This window comes from Octodon degus, unplaced genomic scaffold, assembly GCF_000260255.1.
Source record: "Octodon degus isolate 3935 unplaced genomic scaffold, OctDeg1.0 scaffold00052, whole genome shotgun sequence".
In the NCBI taxonomy this organism is placed as follows: domain Eukaryota; kingdom Metazoa; phylum Chordata; class Mammalia; order Rodentia; family Octodontidae; genus Octodon; species Octodon degus.
The window spans coordinates 4,900,795-4,927,648 of NW_004524628.1; the positions used below are offsets into that span (position 1 = coordinate 4,900,795).

Consider the following 26,854-nt stretch of genomic DNA (forward strand, 5'->3'; position numbering starts at 1 on the left):
ATATATATATATATACCACTGTGCCAGAAAGAAAGATAAACTTTGTAGAAAAATGGGTACCTTGGCACCATAAGATTATGTGATGTATATCAGACACACAAACTTAAATATCACACAATTTCTCTTATCTAAGAAACTCAGTATATAAATAAGGTGCAAAGTAAAGGACAGAGAATAGGAAAAAAGAAAAAAGTTATAATCCCGAGTGGACAATGTACCTAAAAGTGTACCTTGGTTTCGTATGATTGTTTTATGTGTTTTGTATGTTTTACTGGTATCAAGATGTCATGTTATGCACCATTAACATAGATTGTTTCCCTGTTAATAGAAATGAACTAAAACAACAGTAAGACTCGATTCTCCTGTTACTCCTTGGCAAGTTTGGTATGGAAATCAGCTCAGCATTCCTGGCACCACGCATCGCGTTCCCCACCTGTTCTGCACTGTCAGGAGCAGGATGTATGGCCAGTCGCAAGGCCCAGAAGGGGTCCCTAGAGCAGGGCCAGCTGGGTTTTTGGTGGTGGGTCTGAGCAGAGCGTGCTGGGGAAGCTGACGCAAAACAGTCACCCAGCCTTGATCACCATTCCTGGGTCCTCTTAGTGTGACTTCCCCCAACTCTTTTTACCATCTTTACACAGTAGCCCAAACAGTAGGCCTTACGGTTCTGAGCTAAATTGCAACCCTATATTCTCCCATGTGTGTGTGGTGCAGTAGTCACCAGTGTATTTTTCCACTGATGAGTACAGTAGCTGAGTAGGCTGCTAGGAGATGCAGTCTGGTCGGAAGAGGTGAGCTGCCAGACCGTTCCACCATTCTGCTTAGAGCCAGCTGACTGTGGTCTGGATGCTCTAACCATCGTAGGCCAAAGTAAACCTTCCTCTTTTAACTTGTGACTATGGGTATTTTTTTCTCAGGGATGAGACTAAGTTAATGGTAATTTTGTATTTTCTTTCTCTTACATTCATTGTATCAGTTCTCTCTCTCTCTCTCTCTCTCTCTCTCTCTCTCTCTCTCTCTCTCTCTCTCTTTTCATGGAACCAGGGATTGAACTCAGTTGTCAGTCTTCCCTAAAGGTTTTCCTTTTTTCCTTTATGTCCTTTGATTAATTCATTCATACATTTAATTTTTTAATTTCACTGCAATTGCTTTTGTATGTTGACCTTGTTTTTTTTTGATCCTTGTAAATTCACTTACTCATTGTAGGAGATGACTTGGGATTTTCAAAGTAGAGCTGATGTTGTTGTCAATGAGAAGAGCTGATGTTATTGTTCACCTTTTCCCTTTCCCCCTACTTCTACAGCCTTTGTGTCTTTACTTCTTCAATGCACTGGCTAGGATCTTCTGCATGATGTTGAGGGGAAGAATGGGAGAGGACTTCCTTGCTTTATTCCTAATCTTAGAGGAAAAGCCCTCAATCTTTCCCATAAGTACTCTGCTTAATAGAGGGTGTGTGTGTGTGTGTGGTTTTGTTTTCTGTGTGAGTGTTATAGGTGCGTGTTATCAAGTTCTTTCCTCTTCTTGGTTTGCTGAGAGTCGTTAGCACTGAGAATACTGAATTTTGTCAAGTGTACTTTCAGTATCAATTTTAGCATCAATCCATGTAGTCTGCAAATATGGTGAATTACGTCAATTTCTTTATTTTGGAATATTGAATGGTCTTGCGTTCTTGGGGTAAGCTGTACTTGCACATGATGCAATATTTATTTTATGTGTTTTGCACTCAGTTTGCCAAAATATCTTGTTGAACACTTTTGTGTCTATATTCATGGCAAAAGCTGACCTGTAGACTTATTTTCTTGGAATATGTTGCCTCATTTTGGTATCAGAGAATGCTGGCTTCATAATATGGGCTGGGAAACACTCACTGGCAAACATTTTAGCTGGAAGACATTATTTAGAATTGTTTTGTTTATTTTTTTCCTTAACCAATTAGTAGAATTTACCAATGAAACCATCTGGTTCTTTGGTAGAAATTTTAAAATACGATTTGCACTTGTATAATGAATATGTATTGAGGTTATTTGTGTCAGTCTGATTTAGTTTTACTCATTTTTAAAGAAGGAAGGAGTCCACTGTTTACAAGATGTTGATTTTACTGGGCTGGTGAGATAGCTCAGTGGTCTAAAGCACCTACTTAGAACAAGCTTAGCAAAGCACAGGGACCGCGGTTCAATCCCCCAGCACCACATGCCAGCCAGCCTATTCTCTTCATCTTTGTAACATATACAGCAGTGTTTGTTTCTTCATTTGTGACCCTGGTAATTTTTGTCTGTTTTGTTCTTGGCTATTTGAAGAGTTTATAATGGTAGTAGGGTGGAGTTGGTGGCAGCTGTTTTTCTCCTTCTGATTTTGCTGGTTTTTTTTTTTTTTGGAGAAACTGCTTTTGGTTTCATTGACTCTAATTTGTAAAAAATGTTTTCCGTTTCATTGATTTCTAGTGTTGTCTTCACATTTCTCTCCACTTACATGGTCTGTTTTTTAAATTAAATCTCTCTCTTTTTGATCCAAGAATTTAAGATGACACGTCCCTTCTCTGCTGCTTCAACTTCTCATAAATTTTGATCTACTTTGTAACTATTTTTGTCTAGTTCAAGCTAAAGATTCTTCCTAGACCTTGATCAGAAAGACTTTTATCCTGTGCTTTTTTCTAGAATGTTTTGATTTGATGAACTCTGTAGTCTATTTTGAATTAATGTTTGTATAAGATGTGAGATTTAGGATGAGGCCTTTTTTGGACTGGGTGTTCGGTTGTTCTGTCCCTCCTCCATTGAGCTGCTTCTGTTCCTTTGTCAGGTGCGCCTGTGGGTCTCGTCTGGATAGTCTGTCTTGTTTGATTGTGATATGCTCATGCATCCAGTAGGACTAGACTCATAACTGTGACTGTAGAGCAAACTTAAGATCCAGAAATACTACTCCTTCCTTGTAAATTGCTATTTACATTCCTTTTCCAAATTGTCTTTGTTATTTTAGGGCCTATATCTTCAATAGAAGATTTTGAAACAAGCTTCTGTGTTAATTCTTTGAATATTTCATAAAATTCTCCAATGAAGCTCTAAGAACCTGGAGATTTCTTTAGAGGGACTTTTAAATGACACATTTAATTTCTGTGATAGGTATTGGAACAGTCAGATCATTTTTCTCTTGATGGAATTTTTGTCGGTTGTGATTTTTGAGAAACTGTTCATTTCTTCAGAACTGTCAAATTTATAAGCATACAGTTTCTCAGGATCTTCTCCTATCATCCTGTCGTGATAGCAAAAGATGAGGTGCTATGATTTGCTCTGCTGTTGTGCTACTGGTGTTAGCTTTGTCTTATCTTCATCTTGTACATTTTGCTAGAGGTTGTGGATTTCACTTTGTTTTTAAAAAAGCAAGTCTTTCGTGTCAGAAGGTCTTTCCACTTTGCCTTTTGCATTTCATTGATTTCTACTCATCCTTATTTCCTTCCTTCTGCCTGATTTGAATACATTTTGCTTTCATTTTCTTATGTTAGAAAAAGAGTATTATTTTGAGCTACTTCCTTTTTCCTAACATAAATTTTTAATGCCACAAATTTCCCTATTACCACTGTTAGGTGCATTTTATACACTGACTATGTTTTGTTTAATTTTTACTTAGTTCTACTTCATGTTTTAATTTCTTTGTGATTTCTCTTTGCCTCTTTTTCTCCCTCTCCTTTTCCCTCTCTGCTGAGAATTGAACCCAGGGCCTCTTCCACATAAAGCTGAGTTCTTACCTTTGAGCTACATCCAGCCTAGTTCTCAGTAGCATTTTTTTTTTTTTCATTTTGAGGCTGGGTTATTTAAAGCATATTCTTTAATTTATAAGTGTTTATTAACTTTTGTGTCCTCTTATTACATATAGCTTATATTATTTTAATTCTTGTCTACTTGTTAACTTGTTTGGTGTGACTTAAAATATGATCTATTTATGTAAATGTTGACTTTTTAAAAAGCATATATATTCAGTTGTGGAGCAGAGTATTGTGAGTGACAATTGGATCTGGCTAGCTCACTGCATTTTCCACTTATATGTGTTTGGTGTTTTGTCAACCATTAAGAGTGAGATATTGAAGTCCCAAACCATAATTATTGATTTGTCTATTTTTCTGTTTAGCTGTACCAGATTTTGCTCCACTTATTCTATTTTGTTTTATGTATTTGGTACAGGGTCTCACTACACAGATTGGACTCATAGTGATTCTCCTGTTTTCAGCCTCCTAAGTGCTGGGATTATAGGCGTGCGCCACCACCCCCAGTCTCAATCAATGCCTCAGCTAAGGATCAAACCCCGGTTGCCATTGCCTGCCTAAGCAGGAGCGTTAGTGTGCTGAGTTGTCGGGCCTGCCCTGCGCCATTTATTTTATTTTATTTTATTTTATTTTTGTATCTGGCTTTTATCGTTTTATAAGATTACATAATATTTTCAACACTCAATCATGTTTCGTTTATTTTGAAGCTCTGTTGTTTGGAATGTACATATTTAGGACGCTTATCTTCTTGGTGGCCTAAACCTTATACCATCATAGTAAAGCCTATGTTCCTAGTAAAACCTTAAAAATCTCTTTCATGTGATGTTACTATAGTTACTCCTGCTTCCCCAAAATAAGTGTTGGGGGCCTGCCGGTTAGCTCAGTTGTTTAAGCTGCTGCTCTTGCAAATGCAGTCAGGCAAGGGATACCGGGGTTCGATCCCCTAAAATAAAAAGAAAAAACACCCTGTACACCCGGTCTGCAGGGTGCTCAGAATTAGGTCTGCTTTACCAGACCCGCACTTACGGCAGCCTGGGCCAGCCCCCACCCCAAAAAATCCTTCAAAATAAGTGTGTCATCTTACAACATCTTCTCGTTCTTTCAGTTTCAACCTGCCTGTGAGGCAAGTTCAGCAACGATGATGAATAGTTAAATTCTCAAGCCATTACAGCAAAGCACAGTGTCACTGTTCCCCTCAAGATACCCCTCCCGTAAGAAAACCACACTTAGCCCATCGTTCTTGCCGCTTTCAGAAGCAGTTCTGGAAGTCGTCTTTTGTACCTTTGGTTGCACTGTCTTGACTGCCTCAGTGTCCCAAATGACTCACAGTATTTACCTCTCTTGATCATTTTTACTCTGGAAGGGAGCCGAAAGTTCTAAGATGCCAGATCTGGTGAGTAGGCAGATAAGAACATGCTGTCATGGTTTTGCAGGCCTGCTTTCCTGTCGGATGGCACTCGGTATTTCTGATCACATCCTTCAACGTATCACAGCGTGCCGACATTGATGGTTGTTCCTGGATTCAATGTGCAGACGTTACCTCGGTTTGGCTCCTCTATCCTTGCTGTTTAAGTGTTTCCCTTACATATGACATACACCAGATTAGATCATGAAACACGACGTAAGAAACGCATGAAGTTCAGAGTCGTTGACTGTGCTTCATCCACATTTTCCCCTTCCATTATTCTTGCCTCCTTTCTGAAAGGCCAATCTGTCTTTTGTTCTTGTTTTCTATTTGTAGAGCCTCTGTGAATTGCTCTTTAAGGACAGGTTTCCTAACAGTCATTTCTCACAGTTCTCCTTCTTCTACCCCTCTATATCTGAGGAGGATATTTTCCTCCGCCATGGGATTCCTCACTGGCTTGTCATTTGTTTCTGCACTTGAGAGATCCCATGCCACTCTCTTCTGGTCTCTGTAAATTCTTTTTTTCTTTTTCTTTTTTTTTTTTTCTTATTTTAGGAAGGGCCTATAGGGTGTTCAGGGTCTCACTACTAGATCGGACTCATAGAGATCCGCCTATTTATAGCCTCCCAAGGCTGGGATTACAGGCGCGTACCACCACGCTGTCTCTGTTGCCGTCTCAGATGCCCTGGGGGTGGGGCCGGCAGGGCAGACCTGGGGATTGAACTCGTGTTCCCTGTGCCTGCTTGCAGGCGCTCTAATCTGCTAAACTATTTGGCTGGCCCGGTCTCTGTAGTTTCAAACGAGATACTCCTGTCCTCTGAGTTTTATTCTTTTACAGGTACCGTGATGTTATTTTTCTTTGTCTATTTTTAGGATTTGTCTTTGCCTTTAGCTTTCAGAAATTTAACTACAATGTGTAGTGGATTTTTTTTTTTTTTGTTTTATCCTATTGGGACTTTTCGCAGCTGTTGAAGGTAGCTTTTGTGTCTTTCACCAAAGTTGGGGGTTCTTAAACTAATATTTTTTGAATACTTTTAAATTTCCTAATTCTTTACCCGCATTTTTCTAAAACTCTCAAGTTCAGATAGTAAATCATCTTTATTCTCCCAGAGATCTCTGAGGCTTTTCTGTTCCTGGCGTTCGTTGATTTCCCTTCTCATCCAAAAGTGGTCTCTTTGGTTCTCAGTATGATGAGTGACTTTTTATTGTACCTTTGATGTTTTAACTGTTATGTGGCTCTTTAATCCCATTTGAATGTCACTTAGCGGGCAGCCACTGTGTTTAGGTTCACAGTTATGGCTTTCATTCCTGTGGCAGTTTACTTCTCGCAGTCTTATGCTGCTGGAACGCCACAAAATTCCACGGTGCTCAGGGTGGAAGGCTGCCTATGGCCGGGTGACCTTTTGGGGACATAGAAACTAATATTTCTGAGACCGTGTCTCCTTATGCACAAAGTAAAAATGCAGGAAAAGTAAGTACTTAGCCCCGTACACACTGGCTAGATGGTTTTAGGATTATAAGCACCACCATCACTCTTCCACTGTCTCAGCATGTGAGCTCTCGGTGTGGAATCACTTGTTGAATTGTGAGCATCACCAGCATCCTTTCTGTGTCTGTCCGCCCATCCTACTCATCCTTCCTAGTCATCTCCACCTGAGATGTCTTTACCCACTCAGCTGGAGCAAGAGAACTGTGTGGTAGGCATGATCTATGACAGCTTTTGTACAATTCTGGCAGTGGTTGTCCAGCCTTCTAACATTGTAAATCTTGTGAAATCCCCTATTGAAAACACAGGGCTTGGTCTGCTTGTGTAAGTTATATTTCCGACTGAGCAAGATACCTGGTATGTGGGACAAAGTGTTTACGAAAATCCTGAAATGAAGAGAAGTAAAGCCACATGAAGGAAGCCTGGGTGAGAGCAACTGGGCATGTCAGGGCACAGAATTCCCCACTCATGTCTACATCTAGGAAACTGTTTCATGGTGCTGGGTCTGGTCCCAGGACCTTGCACTCGATAGGCAAGTGTTCCGCCTCTCAGTTAACCTGCAGGTCCATGAAAAGAAGCTGTTAATAGAGAATACATCTACGGGGCATGGAGAATCTTTGGAGATGGGCTATCTTAGGAAGAGCTTGGGCCTGTGCTGACCATAACTCTCTCTTCTCATCCTGATTCTTGATATGGGGGGCACAGCCTGTTCACCCCTAAGGCAGTTCAGAGAGTGTGTGAGTCGTAGGATGCAGGGAGCACCAATCAGATTAACCTCCTGGCCATGACTCTAGATGACAGGCTTGCAGGGAGAGCTGTGACAGTGGTGGCCAGAACACACTGATGTGGCTCCCGGGTGCTGGAGGCGAAGGCTGCTGGCCCATCTCGTGTCTGGCACTCCTCGTATTGGTGAGGCAGGCCATTGTATCTGGTGCTCAGCAGTAGCGCTGGAGTGGTGCAAGGGAAATTAAAATTTTAAATAAAAGCCTGGCAGACAAGCCTGATAACAGAACATTTCCTCCTTTGTGTAACCCATGCCTGTATAGCTGATGGCCTTGCAATGCAGCCTGACACACTTAAACTTCCTCAGCAACCCAAGATGTCACCCAATCCTCCAGTCATAGTGCACCAAAGCTACTTTTGCACCTCCCAGCTTACTAACCCCATAAAAGCCCTGGAGCCCTGCTGGACAGGGCTCTGACTCTTTGGGGAGACATCCCAGTCAGACGCCCACCAATGTAACAAACTGTCTTCTGGACCTTCTTCCCCCCCCCCAATTTTATTGAGAAACAAATAGCAATGAGACAGTCTCAAACCAAATTGGTAGGACAGTTTCAATAATTAATACATTGTATACATTCTTCCTGGTGGTTAATTGCTGTACAAGATGCGGACATGATATCCTATTTACAAACAACATTAGAATAAATCCCTCTATTCATTAAGAGAATGTAACTAAATCTATCCTAACCACTTTGAATACACAGATACAAAATGGACATTCATCTGTATCCCCTTTTCTTGTTTAGTTCTGTTACTTGAATATTATAGGTGTGTAAACTCAGTAAAATATTCTAAAAGAGTCCAGTAGCCCATAATAGCATTGGGTCTTCTGTTTAACTGGCAATGTCAGAAATTGTTGACCTGAGTCTCCTACAGCTCAACATAACAGCATGGCTTTACTTCTTATATTTCGTTTTTATACTTTTCTGCTGGATGGTTAAGACCAAGATAAAGCAAGACCTATGCCACAAGAGTTGTAGCTTTTGGGTCTGATGAGGTCAGTGAAATGCCCTCAGGATTTATCCTGAGATCCTGTACCTCCTATTGCAGATCCTTTGTCAGTGTCAGCCATGTGGCCTGGACCTTCTTGATGCCACATCTTCCTGTGTTTGGTCTGTCTTCTGTAACATTTCTTGGTTACCTGACCAGGAAGACCTTGTTGACTGCTTAGGTCACTGCCTGAGGCCTGGCAGCCAAAGTGGGGACCTCTCCTGGCTCCCTGACAAGAAGATATGTCCTCCAGCTCTTTTTGGAGGCCCCTGCTCAGTACTAATGCCCTTGTCAGACCACAGGGGCGGGGGGAAGGTACTCAGTCAGGTTGGATCATTGGATAAGGTAAGACCCCAGGGAGTGTCCCATTCAGACTGTCAGTCTGTCAGTCAGTCCTGCTCACAACCAAGCAGAAGGAGATTATGATCACCTCTTGTTAGTTGTTAAGATCACCAACGAGGGAAGGAGGTTGGAATGTTTAACCTCCGAGTGGCTGCTGAATGGTTGTGTTACTGTTTGTGATGGACAGCAAAGCAGTAGGCCATTCCATCTGTGCTCTATGGCAAAAGGCCCCTCTGGGATCTCAGAGCTATCGAACTTGATTGGGCCCCAGCCTGCAGTTCCATGAACGCATCTAACAAGGACAAACTGGAGAAACTACTGACACTTCTCTGTAGTCTGGACAGTCCCAAAGTTGCTGAGAGGCAAGCAGCCAGGCAGGCATCTGAATGGCCCCTCTCTTTCAGAGGAGCACCCCCCCTTTGTCTGTTGCACCACTGTTTAAGGATACAGCACACACACTGCAGGGGGATAGAATGGGCACAAACCGGAGCAAGCCCATGATTTAAGATTGATGCTGAAAAACTTCAAAAGAGAATTCCTTGAAGACTACAGAGTAAAAATGAAGCCTCAGAGCCTTGGAACCTTCTGTGAGATTGACTGGCGGGGCCTGTGCCCTGATGTCCTCCTAAGGGAAGCCTCAATGTCAAGACTGGCAAGTCAGGAATGGCATAACAAGCCCCAAGACTGGCCACCCTGACCAGTTCCCTTATACTGATTCTTGGCTTAACCTATGTCAAAGCCTGTACCTTGGCTCCAAGCCTGTGCCTTAGAAGACAAAAGGATTATCCTGGTTGTCAAAGCAAATTCTCAAGATTTCCCCAAACCCTCTCAGTGCCCTAAATGGGAAAGTTTTATCCTACCTTAACTGAGGACCCTGAGTCCGATCTGCCTCTCCATTACATTCATGGGCCACAAGCTGCTCAGCTGCCTTTGGCACCCTCACTGCGAGCCCAAGCTGTGCTGCCACAGTTGCCAGGGACCCTGCCCTTCCAGAATCTACAACACCCTCACTGCTGACTGTCCCACACACATGATGCTGCCTTGACCAAGGTGGTGGAGGCATCCACTGGGTTCCCTGTGTACAGCTGCAGTGTTGGCTGTAGCTGGCACAACCCATGGGATGGGTTCAACTGGCATCTAGTGTTGTCATCACCACTGGCCCCTCCACTTGGGTGTCCACGGACTGCTGCTGCTGCCCCTCCTTGTCCCAGGATCCATAGCACTGCTGACATCACTGCCACCAAGCACATCTCAGAACCCACATCCAGCTACTCCACTGTCCACTCTGGCAACTGACATCATGGAACTCCACAAGCCTCACAACCTAAAACAGATGACAGACCTGTGTCCTGCAGCTGACCAATGTGCTCACTACGGACAATTTGGACATTGGAAAGATAAATGCCCCCTCCATTTGCAGGACATAAAGAGACCTGATTGTCCACTCCAGCCTGAGCCTCTACTCTCTCTCTCTTTCTCTTTGATGAAAACAAATATGACAGACTGGGCTCCATTAGACTTGACCCCCAGGATCCTACAGTCATTGCTAGAATCAAGGCAAACTTGTGACTTTTATGGTGGAAGTGGAGCTAAACATTCAGTTCTTCTCCCTTGACCTCCCCGAAAATCCAACTCGTTGGTGCCATGGGAACTCGCTCTGAAAAAATTATGTCAAAGGAGATCCAATGAGATTGGTGGACACTTTATAAAACATAAATTCTTTTTTTTCCTGCAATAGATAATTTTTTCACTTAAGGTTTATATATCATATATTGTTATATTAACATTTTCATAAATTCTTATATATACCTGAGTGCCCTGTCTCCTGGGACATGACTTCCTCTCTAAGTTGGGAGCCACCATTTCTTTCACTTCAAACCAGCCAAATTCTCTCATGCTTTGGCCCATGGCTCCAGAATTGATATTAACTGACTGTACCCCAAGAAGAAGGATGGTGCCCACATCAGTCAGAAGTGTCCGACAATCATAACCCTGAAGTTTTGAGAGATTTATTCCCAGAAGTACAGGATGAAAACTCACCTCTGGGACTTGCGATCATTCTGCTCTCTTGGTAGTTCATCTCTGTCCCCCTGCAACCCCTACTGCTGTCAAGCACTACCCTATGTCAAGAGAAACTCAACTTGGCATCCAGCCCCACAACTCCTGCCTGAAGCAGTTCAGAATCCTGGTGGACTGACAGATGCCTTCGAACACTCCCCTCCTCCTGATGAAAAAGCCAAACAGAGACCACCCAGCCTGTGCAAGATCTCTGTGTCGTGAACTCACTCACCACAACTCTGTACTGCACAGTCACCTTTGTACTCTGCTGGTCTGCTTCCCCCTGGTGTTGGGTGGTTCACCTGTCTGGACTTAAAGGATGGATGCTTTCTTCTGTTCATGAGTCACACCTGTCAGTCAGCTGCCCCAGCACTGGGCATCCCTGATGTGACCAGACCCATCAGTCTGTTTATTGAGGAATGGAGACATGTTGCCTTGGGAGTCCTCACTCAGAAAGTTGGCCCCTGGGAAAAACCCAGCATTTATTCATCAGAAAGCCTGGGCTTCATGGTAAAGGGCTGGCCTCCTCGCCTGAGAGCACTGGAAGCTACTGTCCTCCTGAGCAAAGAAGCTGACAAACTGACTCTGAGGCAAAACCTAACAGTCCAGGTTCCATATGCTGTTCTAAAACCACTAAACATCAGAGGCCACCACTGGCTCTTGAGCAATTGTGTCACCAGTGCCAGGGATTGCTTGTGGGAATTCCTGACTTTCTTTCCAATTGACTAATCCTCTAAATTCAGCCACCTCACTGCCCGCTGAGCTTGGCTTCCAAGACTGTCACTGTTTCACCTTGGCCAGTGAACTCTTTGCTAGCCAGCCCGATCTGCAGCTGGAGCCCTTGTCTGATGCTGAGTCTACCCTGTTCACAGATGGAAGGCACTCTGCCAAGGATGGAAGATGCCAAGCCGGCTATGCAGTCATCACTGCAGAACAGGTGCTCCTAGCCAGGCTTCTTCCCCAAAACTGGTCTGCTCAATGGGCTGAACTGTGGGCCCTAATACAAGCTCTCACCTGGGAAAGAGGAAAAAAGATGAACGTATGTACTGACTTAGGGTGTGCTTTTGCCACTGTTCATGCCTATGGGATGCTATACAAAGAACATGGACTTCCCATGGCACATAAAACAAATTAAAAACACAGATGAGATGTCTTAACTCCTGACTGTGATTTGGGAGCCAAGAAGGTAGCCATTGTTTATTGTAAAGGATAGCAAAAGGTAAAAGACACCATCACTCTTGAAAATCACAAAGCTGACAAGGCTGCAAAGTTATAGCCACGGGCTCCACATGGGTAGGAAATGATCTGAAACAAAACTTGGAAGCCCAGCATAAAAGACCCCCTAAAATTTTCCTCAGTCTCTGCAGTGAGCCCCTCCACTACTCCAAGGAAAAAATTAAAAGGGTACAACAGGAAGGGGCGGGCCCACATGTCACCAAACAGTGCTTGGACTTACTGGACTATCCATGATAGTTCCTCAACAACTGGCCTGTGCCTGGGTAATACACATCGTGACATGACACATGGAGAAAAACACTGCTAGGAACTAAGCAACTGCACTGAAGATGGCAATTTGTAATAGTAAGTTCATGCTTGGAGTGCCTGTCATTCTGGTCTTCTGAATATGGGCTGCTTGTCATGACATGCCAGTTGCTGCTGTGCTGTGTCTCGGGTAGATGGTTGTTCAAAAAGAAGGGGGTGGTGAATGAAGGCAGGAGACAGGAAAAGGAATGTTGTGGGTGTGTCCTGCCTCAAGGTTGTATATGGTTAGATTTTTGGACTTATGTGTAAACATAAGAAGTATATAATTCTTTATGCCTATTTTAAAAATATATTCTAATTTATAAATGTTTTTTCATCATATTCTGTAGGGACTTAAAGTTCAACATATCAATATTTGATGAAAAATACCTGCTCCATGTTATGCCTAAGATGTTTGATATTCAGACAGATAGTGAGGTTAAGCTTAACAGCCTCGGTTGTATGGTAATAACAAATTTCTCTTCTGGAGGGTTAACAACCTAAGTTTGCAGACCCAAATTAGAGAAAAAGGAGGGCTGCAAGGAAAGCCAACATTTTGGCCCTAGCCTTCCAAGGTCAATTAAGACTCAGGACATATGAGAACTTGTACTGTAATGTCATGTAACTCAGTAGTGTCCCAAATTTTCTGATCAAGGAGATTATGGGGCCAAAGAGGAAAGTGATCAATGATGTAGAGTGTGCCTGAGGAGAGTCACATGGAGAGAAAACATTCTCTCAGGCTTTCACGGAGAGCACATTGGCCAAGCAATGGCCATGACTCATCCACATGGCTGACACTGATAAAGGATCTGCAATCTGAGGTACAGGATCTCAGGATAAATCCTGAGGGGATTTTACTGACCTTATCAGATCCAAAAGCTACAACTCTTGTTGCATAGGTCTTGCTTTATCTTGGTCTTAACCATCCAGCAGAAAAGTATAAAAACAAAATATAAGAAGTAAAGCCATGCTGTTATGTTGAGCTGTAGGGGACTCAGGTCAACAATTTCTGACATTGCCAGTCAAGTGGAAGACCCAATACTATTGCGGGCTACTGGACTCTTTTAGAATATTTTGCTGAGTTAACACATCTATATTATTCAAATAATGGAACTAAACAAAAAAAGGGGATACAGATGAATGTCCATTTTGTATGTGTGTCTTCAAAGTGGTTAGGATAGATTTAGTTACATTCTCTTAATGAATAGAGGGATTTATTCTAATGTTTGTAAATAGGATATCATATTCACATCTTATACAGCAATTAACCACTAGGAAGAATGTATGCGATGTGTTATTTATTTATTTGGCAGAACTGGGGATTGAACTCAGGCCCTTGCACTTGCCAGGGAAGTGCTTATTCCACTGAGCCATCTCCCAGGCCGATGTGTTAGTTATTGAAACTGTCCTACCAAAAAGAAAAAGAAAAAAGAAAAACATTGCTAGGAGTCAGCTTCTTAGATGCTACTCGTATATTCCCAAATTAGCATTCTCTGTGCCTCTGATAGTCAGAGCTGTCAAATCTGTGCAAGGGCCAAACCCCGTCTGGACCTCCTTGGAGCCAGCCTGCTGGACTTTCTCTCTTAAAAACCCGCAGATTTACAGAGGTCACGCCATGCAGAGGCTGCAAGTATCTCCTGCTGCCTGTCTATACCTACTCTGCATGGCCAGAGGTATTCTTCACTGAAACAGAAAGGCCATGGAGGTCTGTAGAGTACTACTAAGAGAAATTATCCCCCGATAAGGGCTTCCCCATCCATAGGCAGCCATAATGGCCTGCATTTATGACAAAAATAACCTAGAAGCTTATAAAGAATTGAAAGTCAGATGGGGCTTATGTGTAGCACACAGGCCACAAACATCTGAAAGAGTTTAAAAAAATAAGATTTTAAAGTCCATATTAACTAAATATCACTGAGGAACTCAGGTCACATGGGTAAACTCGCTTCAAGACCAAAGTCACCGGGGCCCACAGGATATGCACCCTTCGAAGTCTTGTATGGGAGACTCCCACCCATAATTAGAGGTCTCCAGGAAGACCTGCATCAGTAGGTAATATATCTCTGAAGAAACAACCCACACAGTTAGGACAACCTTTTCTCAACTACATGAGAAAAATATAGCTAAAAGGCCAGCCATCCCCACAGGGACCCCTACACGCACTTTCAATCCAGGGAACCTAATATGCATAAAAGATTGGAAAAAGAGCCCCTACAAGCCACCTGGAAGGGCCCTGACCTAATTATTTTGACCACTCTCACAACAAAAATTTCCTGAGATCTGGTGGTGGATGCATCATGCTTGGATCAGAAAGCTCACTCTGGCTCCTGCTGAAAAACCTGCCCAGATGAGTCAACTCCGCTGATGACGACCCTGAGGAGACAGCGTGCTCCAAGCCCTGCTCTCATCACTCAGGAAGTTGACGGGTCTGCACACAGCTGGAGCCAGACAGACACCATACCCCCAAGCTTCAGCCCCGACTGATTCATGTTCTGCTACCCAGTTCTGCTTCTAGTCCCCCTCCTCTTGCTAATCTCAGCATTTACCCCAGGGTTCTGGGCCGTGTCCCTAGAGGATCGAGAAGTTCCACATAAGGTCACCTTCCTCTTCTACATTAGTGTAGCCACTGGGCTGTGTACTCTGAGCTGCCTTGCCTAGGGCCAAGATGGCGCCCACTACCAACCTGTGTCTGCTTCTGCTCAGCTCGCCTAAGCCCTTGTGCTTGCTGTGCAAATTCAGGACACTGGGAGTTCCAAGTCCAGCTGGCTGGCACTATTAAAGATGCTTAACAGAACTAAAGGGAACTCCTCTCAGGTCACCATGTCTCTGTACTTTGATGCCTACCCTAACATAACCAGCCCTTTTTCCTTGGGTTGTGGAGGCTTAGACTGGAAACATAAATACTGAGCTAATAACAAACACATTTGCCTTGGTTGGGACCAAAACCATAAGAAATCATTCAGTAGAGGTTACTATAAAGGGACAAAAGATCATTTCTATGATAGTTGGGGCTGCCCAAATCTCTATTATTCTGAGTACAAGACACACAACTGGCTCACCTCCTTTATTACAAAACAAATACAGTATTAGCCTCCAAACGACTCCCAGGTTCAGTACTTCCTATGTACCCTTAAATAACAACATCCTTGAAAATGATTTTTCTAACTAAAAGAGAGGGAAATGAAAGAGAAATTAAAATTTTAAATAAAAGCCTGCAGAGAATGCCTGTCAGACAAGCATGGACACAACATTTCTTCCTTTGTGTAAGCCATGCCTGTTATTTGGCAGCTTTGTAATGTAACCCGCAATGTTTAAACTCTCTTAGCAACCCAAGACATCACGCAATCCTCCAATCATAATGCGCCAAATCTACTTTTGTAACTTCCAGCTTGCTCTCCCCATAAAATCCCAGAATGCTGCCATGCAGGACTCTAACTCTTTGGGGAGAAGTCCCAGTCAGAGGCCCACTGGCATAACAAACTGCCTCTTACCTTCTTGGTGCCGCTTCTTCCCATGTTTGGTCTGTTTTCCATAATAGTGGGACCTCTGTGAGGCAGGTCTGCAGCAGGATTGGGGACATCCTTCCTGCGGTGAGGTCTCAGTCCAGGTTTCCCTGCAGCTTGGTAATGCCTTGAGCCAACCCAATGACTCTACCACAAACTCCTTTCTGCCTGAGTCAACCTCTCTTGGTTTTTCTTACTATTGAGTCTATACTGAGGTACCAGGTTTGAGGGTAAAGACTTAAACAGGCTTTTGGAAATCTCCAAGTCCTGTTGCTCTGACTGATAGCATTTTGGTAAGGCATGCTTTTGCATATTAAGGGAAGTGCATTTGGTGAATTTACATTTATCTGAAAATCTATTTCTGTATTGATAAATCATTCAAGAGATTTTCTACTTTGTAATTGTTCAACATGATTGGAGAGTTTGTTAAAAATCTATCCTTATTTTCCCTTGACATATGATGTGTATATTGATACCTCTTTTTTTTACATGAAGTGTTGGATGGTGTTATGATTAATGTGTCACGTAGGTGAGAGAATGGGCCATAATTCATTCCCCTTGATTGATTGTGGTTTTGGCTGGTACGGTTTTCCTTCATATCCATGGACATTGGTTGGTTCCAGGACCCCCTGCTGATCCCTGACTCTACAGATGCTCTAGTCTCTTGGAGAACATGGCCTAGTGTTTGTGTATAACCCATGCAAACCACCTCTCCATGACTTCCTACCCCAGTAGAATGCAAACGCTATGTAAACAATTGCTGTACTATATTTGTTTAGGGAAAAATGACAAGGAACAAAGTCTGTACACACGTGCAGATGTGATTTTTCATCAAATATTTTCAACCCAGGGTTTGTTTCATCTGTAAATATGGAACCCACAGGTATGGAGTATCAACCCCGTATGTTTGTTTATTCCCATCACATGTAAAGTAGGACATTTAGAGTCTTCCACTTCCTACCATACATTCATAAGCGACCTACTGAAAGTCCACATACTTGGAACATGTATTTTACCGGAACCGTATGGGTTCAGGGTACGTGAGAATCACCGTGGGTCCGCTGTGAGAGTGCTGATGATAATACACCGTGTCTGCTCAGTGCTTGGTGTCCTGAATCCATCCTGGTGCTCTCCCCCAGCGTGTGTGCAGTCTGCATATTTAAGCTCTGTTGACAGCAGGGTGAGTGGTAACTGAGTTAGAGACACACACATAGAATTGCATTAAGGTCTCTGCCATCAAGATAGGAAATCCACAGCCCTGGCTTCTAGCAGTCCTTGGGCTGCCCAGACAGAGACGTTGATGACACATACAGGGATTTGGGTTTTTGGAATCACTGGGTTGAGAATATTATCTCATTATAAGTTTATTTTTTCTTTATTTCACAATTTTTCTCTTCCTCCTTCTTAAAAGCAGGAAATACCTACTAGTTGTTGGTGCGGTCTTTGAGAATTTCTCTTTCCCACAGGTTGGAAGCTCCACAAACACGCTGCAGGCCCTGCAGATGGCTTTTGCTGATCAGGAAACACAGGTCATCTACCTTCTGACCGACGGGAGACCTGATCAGGTACTGATTTTCGAGGCTGGGAAAGAGAAGGGCTCAACAATCCTCTGAAAGCGGATGCTGACCTTTCACACCTGCCATTGGAAAGCTGTTGAGCCAGATGTAACGATACACACATGTAATCTTAGCAGTCCCAGAGGCTGAGGTAGAAGGATCTCAAATTTGTGCTCCACTGGGCAGCCTAGTGACTTCGTGAGCTCTTGTCTCAAAATAAAAACAGGCCATGGATGACACAAACTCAGTGCTAAGTCTCTGGGTTCAGTCCTCAGTCCTGGGGCGAAAAGCTGTTGAGAGATCATTCTTTGGGCTAGAGAAGCCAGAATGAAGGTGAGAAAAAACATGAAGAAATTCCTGTGTCTGCCAAAACTCCAGAGAGTTATTTATGTGACAAAGAATGTGACCCACAGGAATAGGCCTGCAGACCAACCCCAGGAGACATCTGCCTTTCATTGAACACTGGTGTATGCTTTACTACAAACTAAGAGAGGAGATTGTTTTAGATTTCTTTCATTTGAAAGGGTTCAGAATCTAAACATGTCACTGAAGAATGTCCTTGGTTTTATCCCCAATTTTAACTTAGCACTCACTTAAACAAAAGCATGCCTTTCTAGGGAAATGTTCTTTGTTTTGTTTAGCCTGGCTGGGAAATATTTGAAAGGTTCTAGAAAGTCTGTTCAGCTTCTTTTAAGCTTTGTGAATGAAAGACTACTGCTCCAGGCATTAAATAAATACAAGGATTTTCAGGCCAGCACAATGTAAATTGACCTTGAAAGTGAGTTAGTATCAACTTGAATCCTTCCTTGAAAGATGTTTATCTATGCAGATGGCTGGGCAAATATTCTGAAATATCCTGTTTCAGATGGTTCAAGGATTAAATAATAATGCAAATGGATTTTTACCACAGCATTAGATTTATGGCAAAGAAGTACAGTAGTACATAAAGTGAAATCTCATTTTGAATGGTTTCCTATCAACTTCACTTTATTTTCTATTCAGAGGCAGTTCATTGTGTGTCTCTTGTGCTCCCTGTGTGGCTCTGAAATCTGAGGCTGTGCAGATGATTAACAGCTCATCCTGCCTGGGGGAAGTTTGTGCTTAGGGGAATGTATTAGCCGTACACAGTTAATACAATATACGAACTGGGGTACCACTGCTGTTTCCAAGAACAGAGAGATGAATTCTGCTGTAAGAAATGGAGAGAAGGGTGGGGGTAAGTCTCATGGGTAGGGGACATTTGAGCTGCGTATGAAAAAGACGGAAATGACCAGCGGGTATAAATGGTGTTCTGGGCAGAGGTGTGGTGATACATTGGATCCTCAGAGAAAGAGGCTGAGGCAGAAGAAGCAAGAGAAGGCCAGGTCTGACAAGCCCAGAGCTGAGCTGGGAAATGTTGTGAAGGTCCTTGAACGCCCACTCTGAAAGCGTGTGGTTTACCGGAAGTATTAGCCCCAAGACCGGAAGTAGTATCCCCAGGACCAGAAGTAGCATCCCCAGGATGAGGCTACCAGTTTGGGGGTGGGGAGCGGGGGTGAATTGGAGGAAGCAGGGCAGAAGGAGTCAAGATGACTGGTTTCTGGCTTATGGTGATTGTTATTAATGGGTTTAAATTTATGTTTTAAGGAGCAAGCAGACCGGGGGTGCTAGAAGAGGGAGCCAGAGGTAGATGTACAATACATCTACCTGTACTGTAGATGTCCAGAAATAGGGGCTGAATTGGTTTGGGAGAGATGTGGGCTGGAGATTCCAATTTGCGAGTCATATGGACACAGCATCATTTTCTTCTTAATAATCTCTTTTAAAATTGTTTATACTAGAAGAAATTTAGAAAATAATGCTGTGCATAAAAAGAGATAAATTTCAACTACGCAAAATTCAGTTTTGTATTCTTTTTTTACTCTAATATATCATATACATTTTTGCAAGTCTTAAGAAATATTTTAGAGGCATTGTTTTCAATGAATGCATCATGTCTGTTGTACAGATTTAATAAGACTTTTATCTCAAAAATTAGCTTAATTTTAATTTTGAATGGCAGTATATTCATGTGGTCCAAATAAAAAAAGGCATAAAAGGACAAACAGAGAAAAAAGATTTTCTCTGACTCATGTTTATCAGCTATAAGGAAATTGATGTTATTTTTCTAAGAAAAAGTATAAATAAATAAAAATTTAAAAACTTTTTTTAAGGAGCTGAGCAGATAGCTCAGTGGTCTAAGCACCTACCTGGCAAGCACAAGGACCCAAGTCTGATTCCCAGTAATGCATGCTATGCCAGCCTCGCCCCAGGCCCGTTGAGCTGGCTACTGAAATTGTGCGTGGTGGTGCATGCCTATAATACCAGCTCTGGGGAAGCTGAAACAGAAGGATCAGTGTGAGTCCAAACTGCATAGCGAAACCTTGTACCAAATACATAATTTTTTTTAAAGTTGTACAAATGATCCAGGTACAGTGGTGCACATCATTATCCCAGTTACTCGGGAAGCTGAGGCAGGAGAATCACAAGCTGTAGACCAGCCTGGATAGCAGCAAAACTCTGCCTCAAAAGAAAAGAAAAGAAAGAAGAACAAATGTTAGTATATTGTACACATAATTGTACACCATTATCTATCAAACACCTTGAACATTTATTTCTTCATATCACTTCAGAAAGAGTTCCCTGATACAGTTTCTTTCTTTTCTTTTCTTTCTTTTTTTTTTGGGCAGAACCAGGGATTAAACTCAGGCCCTTGCACTTGCCAGGGAAGCAGTTATTCCACTAAGCCATCTCCCCAACCCCTCCTGATATAGTTTCCATCACATGGTTATTCAATAATTTATATTTTATAGTTCTGTCACATAATTATTCCATAATTTAGTTAAATAGTCAGGGGGCCGGTGAGATAGCTCAGCAGTCTGAAGCGCCTGTTTAGGCAAGCTTAGGCAAGGGCACAGGGACCGTGGTTCAGTCCCTGGCACCACATGCCTCATCAGCCCCGCCCTCAGGGCAGGCTGAGCCAGACAAAAATAAGTCTTCCAGGGATCGGCATTTAGATTGCTCCTAGTTGTTCCATTACACATACTGTTGTGACAGAAACTGCGTGCATGTATCATTTTGCATATGTGTAAGTAAAGTAGATTCGGGCAAAAAGACACATTTTGAGAGACATTGCCAAATAACTCCCCAAGGAGATGCAAGTGACACTACTACCAACAGTGTGCTGAGGATTCATGATCTGAAGGCCATCGCAGAATCCCCCACGAGTATACACAGAGTGAATTATTCATGTTTCTAAAGATCAGTACCTGTCATTAGATTTTGAGAGTCTGCTGTCCATGTAAACAGAAGAACCACTCATGTGGATAATATTTGGGGTTAGAAATAAGCAAATTACCCAAAGTATAATTTACAAACTTTTAAGAATTTTTATATTCATAGCTGCCTTTTCACACATGCATTCATTTCTTATGTATTATTTCTAGGATTCTCTCAAGAAAGCAAATAGATCTCAGAGGTATTTGTGTTCTACGTAGACCATATTAAGCATACCACTCAGTCTCCATTTGTTTTTGAATTTTAACCAGCTTTGAAGGAACTGACTGCATAAGGCCAAGGCTACTTATTCAGGGTATTCTGCAGAATTTTCTACCTGGGAGAATACACAGAGATGCCCTTCTGAATTTGGTTACATAGACACCAGCTGACTGTTTGCTTATGAAAATGGTCAGGCCCGTGGGATAAAATGATACAACTCTTTAAAATTAATCATGTTTTTAGAATTAAGCTTCTATAAATATCAATCTCCATTAAAATGTAATCAGATTCACATTAGAGAGGCATCCTTGGGTTGGGAATCTGGCTGAGCCTGGGGGAGGGACTCTGCTGGGAGGAGCCCAGCTCAGCTCCAGCTGGGGTCATTTTGGGACTTCTTCAAAGTTAGGCACTTTGCCTGGTAGGAATCAGGGAAACAGACATCATGAAGCTGTTTGCATCATTCCAGACAAGAGGTACCAGATAAGAGCTTCCAGACAGGAACTACTAGGCAAGAACTACTACGCAAGAAGTACTAGACAAGAACTGCTAATCAGTGCCTACCAAGGGGTCTGTGAAAGCCAGGGATGGGATGGCACACAGTGATGGTCTTGCACCAGCAGGTGTCCTTCTGGCCATGCTGAGAACAAGTGTGGCATCCTTGCTGTTCCCTGTTGATGTCCGTGGTAGCAGAGGCTCTGGCTGTACATCTTGGCTATGCAGCCCTGGCTGAGGACTGCGGAAAGCTAGGAGCTTCTATGGGCAGCCCTAAGGACGCCTTGCCTTGCTGTTGCGCAGGAGCTGAACAGGGCCTGAGCTCCCCAGCCCCTAGCCCTCCTGGAAGGCGAGGTTGGGGAGCCAGGGTCAGGCAGACTGGGTGGCCAGAGGCGGGCATCAGCCTGAATCCCCTCTTCACATCTCTGAGGTTGTAAACCAGCTAGAAGAACCCTCAGGGGCAGCTTGCTGTGTAATCAAGAAGCACCCGCACCCTCTCCTGCTCCCCAGCACCACAAGGGGCGCTGCAAGGTCTCACTGCTGTGGCTCTCCCTGGTGCTGGGCGCAGGTGGGGCACTTCCAGTGACACACTTAGCAGTCTCTCATGTGCACATGCTCTTCGTAGCTGTCTAGAATAATGGAACTTGCTTAGAAGCTCCCCGCCCATACTGCTTGCCTGCATGACTTGCAAGTGTCCTCTAACCTACGGTTTAGAGCTAGTCCTCCTGCCTCAAAGGTTGCTCTGAAGGGTAAATGAGTTGATGGTCCCAGGAAGGCGATTTGCAGATATTTATTTATTACCTTTTATGGGCAGAGTTCTGCCCTCTTCCTGGGAACGCAGGCAGCAACAGACAGATACAGGCTATAACACCAAGGAACATTTGAGAAGCTGCAAATCCCACTCGTGCTTCCTGGCACCTGTGCCGTTGTTCTGAAGTGAGCGTTCTTTTTGTCTCCTTTCCCAAATATCTGAGCTGCATACAGGAGTTGCTCCTGACTCGTGCTATGTCTGTCAGATTAACAGAATCTAGGTCTCGGGGCCAGGGAGATGGCTCAGTAGAATAAGCGCTTCCCTGGCAAGTGCCAGGGCCTGAGCTCAATCCCCGGTTCTGCCAAAAACAAACAAAGAAACAGAATCTTGGTCTCTTTAGAAAAAAGTGAGGGTTGAAAGGAAGTGGGCAGGGGTTCCTGATAAGAAACAACTCATAACAGCAACACGCCAAGGGATGGGACTTGTAGCTGGGACTTGAGGAGGGAACACGAGCACAGTTCTTTTTCTCCCACAAAGGAAGATGTGTACTCAGCAAAGGAAGATGAGTTGAGGGAGGAGAAGCAGTGGCAGAGGTCTCTGCTCTGTCCTTGCCATTGGCAAGAAGCATGGGGTCAGCCCTTCAGCTAGATTGGGTTGGTGCTGGCTTAGGCAACTGGCTGATGGGCATGGGGAAGAGCTAATGGGGAAGGACAGACTTGAGCTGGAGCCAGACAGAGAGACTGAGGCTGTGTGCAAGTGATGGCTGAGCCAAGCCCACACCCGAGGGGGACATTTCCCCAGAAGCCTCCCCAGGGAATGTGCCATGTGTCCAAGGCCAGCTAGGGGTCAGTCCAGAGTTCCCTCTCCATCACCTGTCTTCCCCGGACTCCGCGAAAAAATACGTGCGAAACGGTTACCACAGGGAACCAGAGGGAGAGGACAGAAACTGGCTGAAGGAGCCAGCCTTCTGGGTCTTCGAAAAGGGACCAGGACAACTGAGGACACTCTCTCCCAGCTGAGCTGGGGACGGGGGGAGACAAGATGGTAGAAAAACTCTGCTTTCCTAAAAGTTAAGTAACATTTTCTGAGAATTAGTTCTTATGAAGAGATGGCCTGTAGTGTGCACCAGGGAACACACCGTACAGCATTGCTTCTATACCAAAAACTGGACTGTGAATTCTCCTCCTGCCACTTAAGAGCTCAGCGACCTCGGGAGACTTGGCGTGGGTGAGCCTCAGCTTCCCCGTGTTTAAATGGAGCCCCGTCTTACTACGTCAGTTAGAAGTATGTGTCCCCAGAGACAAGGTAAAAGGGCATAAAACATCCGCTGAAAACTGAAGCGCTTGTTTCTGTGGGTGTCCAGCAGTGGCTCTGGGCTGTACAGCTAGCTACCCAACGATGTCGCCAAGAGAACAGGCTTCTTGTTCCACCACTTTTATATATGGCTTCTTTCCTCCTGGTCACCACAAGGCTGCAGTCTTGGAGGACAGTGTCCGTTTTCCAGGGAGGAAAAGGGGAAAAGACAGTAGCCCTTCCGCCTTTCTGCAAGTCTTTAGTCTTCTTATCGGAGGAAGGGGATCCTTCATGATGGGTACCTCTCACTGGCTGACATCTCAGAAGGTGAATTTTAAGTATGTTTATATGTTTTCATTGGTGTGTGTGTGTGTGTGTGTGGGTGTATGTGAGTGTGTGTGTGTGTGTGTGTGGGTGGGTGTGGGTGTGTGTGGGTGTGCTTAACAGGGCCATGAAATGAAAACCAAGGCTTTGATAGTAAAAGAGGAAGAGAGGAATGGGCTCTCTTCAGCTAGAGGGGTTAGATAGGCCAGGCCATTAATGTTCCTTTCAAAACTACCTCATGAGTGGTTATGAGGATTAACTGAGAAAATGAATAGCCAACACATGGAAAGGTTTTTAATAAACTTCTCTCCTTCGCTTTGCACGGGCAGCCAGTTGGCCGCAGCATAGCAGAAGCCGGCAGTTACTCTCTCAGTGGAGGTGCTTTGGAAGCCATGTTGAAAACCCAGGGAGTCCACGCTGTAGAATCCAGATGTTCTCCCCAGGGGTTTTGACCTTGGTACTTTACGTGGCCTTAGACACTTAAGCAGTGTTTGGAGTCTACACTCAGGTGCATTTAAAACAGAGCAATTTGGTTATGCAAATCTTTCTTCTTCCTTCTTTTTCCCACTAAAATGTGAATCCTCAAAGAGCCAGAGAATATTGGTCTTCATGCTCTCACTATCTGGTAGAGTATATTACAGTGAATCAACATATTTACAAAGCTGCTCACTATAAGGAATTACTATTTTGGATTTTCACTGTCTGTGGAAAATAATATGGGTTTTCGTGTTTTATTATTTTTCTTTCTCTTCCCCTTTTCCCATCCCCTTATCATTTCAGCCGCCTGAAATGGTGATCGACCAAGTCAAAGCTTTTCAAAAAATCCCTGTTTATACCATCTCCTTCAATTACCATGACGAGCTTGCTAATGACTTCCTGAAAGAGCTTGCTTCTGTGACTGGTGGGAAGTTCCATTCTTACAGATTCAGTTGCAAGGACCCCTTTCCTGAAGAGGCTGCGCAGGTGAGAGATCAGCGGGCTAGTTTAGCCCCGTGTTCGTTCATTCATGCTCGCATGCATTACAAGTGGAGATCCAGGCGCAGGCAATATCTTAGCTGAGAAAACTGCAAACGAAGAAAACCCAGTAGAGCAAAGGAACAAGGTATGCATCAGTGCTCCTCAAATGTGGTCCAGGCGTCCCCCTGAGCTAAGGCAGTTGTGACAGTGTGGATTCTAAGGTCTCCCTTTGGAGTGCTAAGTAAAGCTGTAGCATAGCTGTCCAGGAAGCTTAGTGTAGATTCTTTTCATTTCTATTTTATTTTTTAAAGTTTCAAATAAACACAAAAGTATATAGGCCCAAAGAACTGTCATTCAAATTCAATAATTATCAACATTTTTTCAAACTTTAGGAATATGTATTATATTAAGTGATTCAAGGGTTTCATATGTGAAGCTTGTTAACCATGCTGTGTAAAGGCATTTCTGGGAAACTTGTAAAATATTCACATATGAGATGGTTGTCTTTTGACTTTTTAAACTATATAATTATGATGGACAAATCAGACTCACAACCTCCCAAACAAATGGACTGTGAAGGCTTAAATAGAAGAGATGAGTGTCATGATTTTAGGGCTCCAAAAGGATCAAAACCCTCTAGCATAATCTGAGATTCTCTGAGACAAAGAACTCTAGGAATTTATTTGCTCTGCAAAGAAAGGAAGAGGTTAGAGTAGAAAGCATGGGAAACTGAACAGAACCTCAAGAATCAGCTCAAAGATTCTCCAAGGAATAAATTATGTTAATATAGGAGAACTGTCTTATTCCCAGGTTGGCTTCATGGCAGGAGTGAGATACCTGTGGGTGCAGTCTTTATCTAGTTGATTGGGGTTGGAGCCAGGCTCTGCTGTGTCCTTGTCTTGTCCTTGGAGGTGCCACAGCATCAGAGGCCACTGCAGGCCTCAGCTGGGACCAGTGACTCACAGAGGTTCATTTACCATGGGTCCATTGCCCACCTCCAGTCAGGGGGCCTGGGCCTGGGACAGACTCACAAGTAAACGTAGAAAGCCAATTGGTTAATTTTAAACCCTGTTCAAAGCTACTTCATAATGGTCTCCTTCATATAACCATGTGACCATCCAATAAAGCAGTTCATCCTAATATCCAAGAGAGAGTCAGTGAGATTCTCTTCTCCAATCCTCCTGCCTGCAGGTATGTATTTTAAGAACACCCATCTAGGTATATTGAAATAATAAATATGTAAAAGAAATGGCCTAGGGGTTGGAGACACGCAGGCCTGCTTTTCCTTCAACCAAACTGTTTGAAAGTTTCTGAAAACATTGCTTTTTTCACAATAAGAATTAAATTTAAACGTCGGCCAAATAGCTCAGTGGATTAAAACGCCTGCAAGTAGGCACAGGGGCAGGGGGTTCGATCCCCAGAACTGCCGTGTCAGCCCTGCCCCTGGGGCATGCTGAGACAGCAATTGAGACTGGGTATGGTGGTGCATGCTTGTAATCCCAGCTCTTGGGAGGCTGTAAACTGGCAGGTCACTATGAGTCCAATCTAGTAATGAGATCCTGAACACCCTGTAGATCCTTCCCTAAAATAAAATAAAATAAAAAATTAAAAGATTTAAAATGTAAAGGTACTGATATTATAGGTTTATCCTGATGAAATGGACTTATTCCTTATTTTAAAGCATAAGTGGTAAATTAAACCAAAAATCTAATTATAACTCTCTGGACTTGTAAAAACATAAGCAATAAAATTTTTGAAATAAAAAAGGATACCCTCCAAGAGAGGAGTCTTTTAGCTCTCTGCATACCTTGAGGAGTGACTTTAAACCCAGATCAAGCCAAAGAATGAGTCAGTGTTTGCACTGGGGACACTGCCTGGATCGGGGAACTGAATTATCCAAAAGGATCTAAGAGAGCAAGACCTGGGGGTCGCTCACAGCTGGGAGCAGTGGCTGCTTTATCAACAAGGCTGGAAAACCTCTTGGTATGTTGAGTCCTGGGTAGAAGAGACAGAAGACCTTAGCTTGGTAGTGGGAGCAACACCCTGCTTCCGTTCCACCTGGCAAAGCTGAAACACAAGGCCTGAAAAGATCACACCTTTTCCTTTTAACTGAATGCATCCCAGGA

At 43.5% G+C, this 26,854-nt stretch overlaps 1 protein-coding gene across 2 annotated transcripts in view; it reads left to right on the top strand.

The window, feature by feature from the left end:
• Positions 1-26,854, top strand: part of Vwa3b (von Willebrand factor A domain containing 3B) — a 226,717-nt gene that overhangs the window by 124,164 nt on the left and 75,699 nt on the right. For both annotated transcript variants that reach the window (XM_023717542.1, XM_023717541.1), the window contains exons 13-14: positions 17,306-17,404; positions 24,552-24,734. In XM_023717542.1, coding sequence (XP_023573310.1) covers positions 17,306-17,404; positions 24,552-24,734 — 282 coding nt within the window. The remainder of the gene's footprint in view (positions 1-17,305; positions 17,405-24,551; positions 24,735-26,854) is intronic.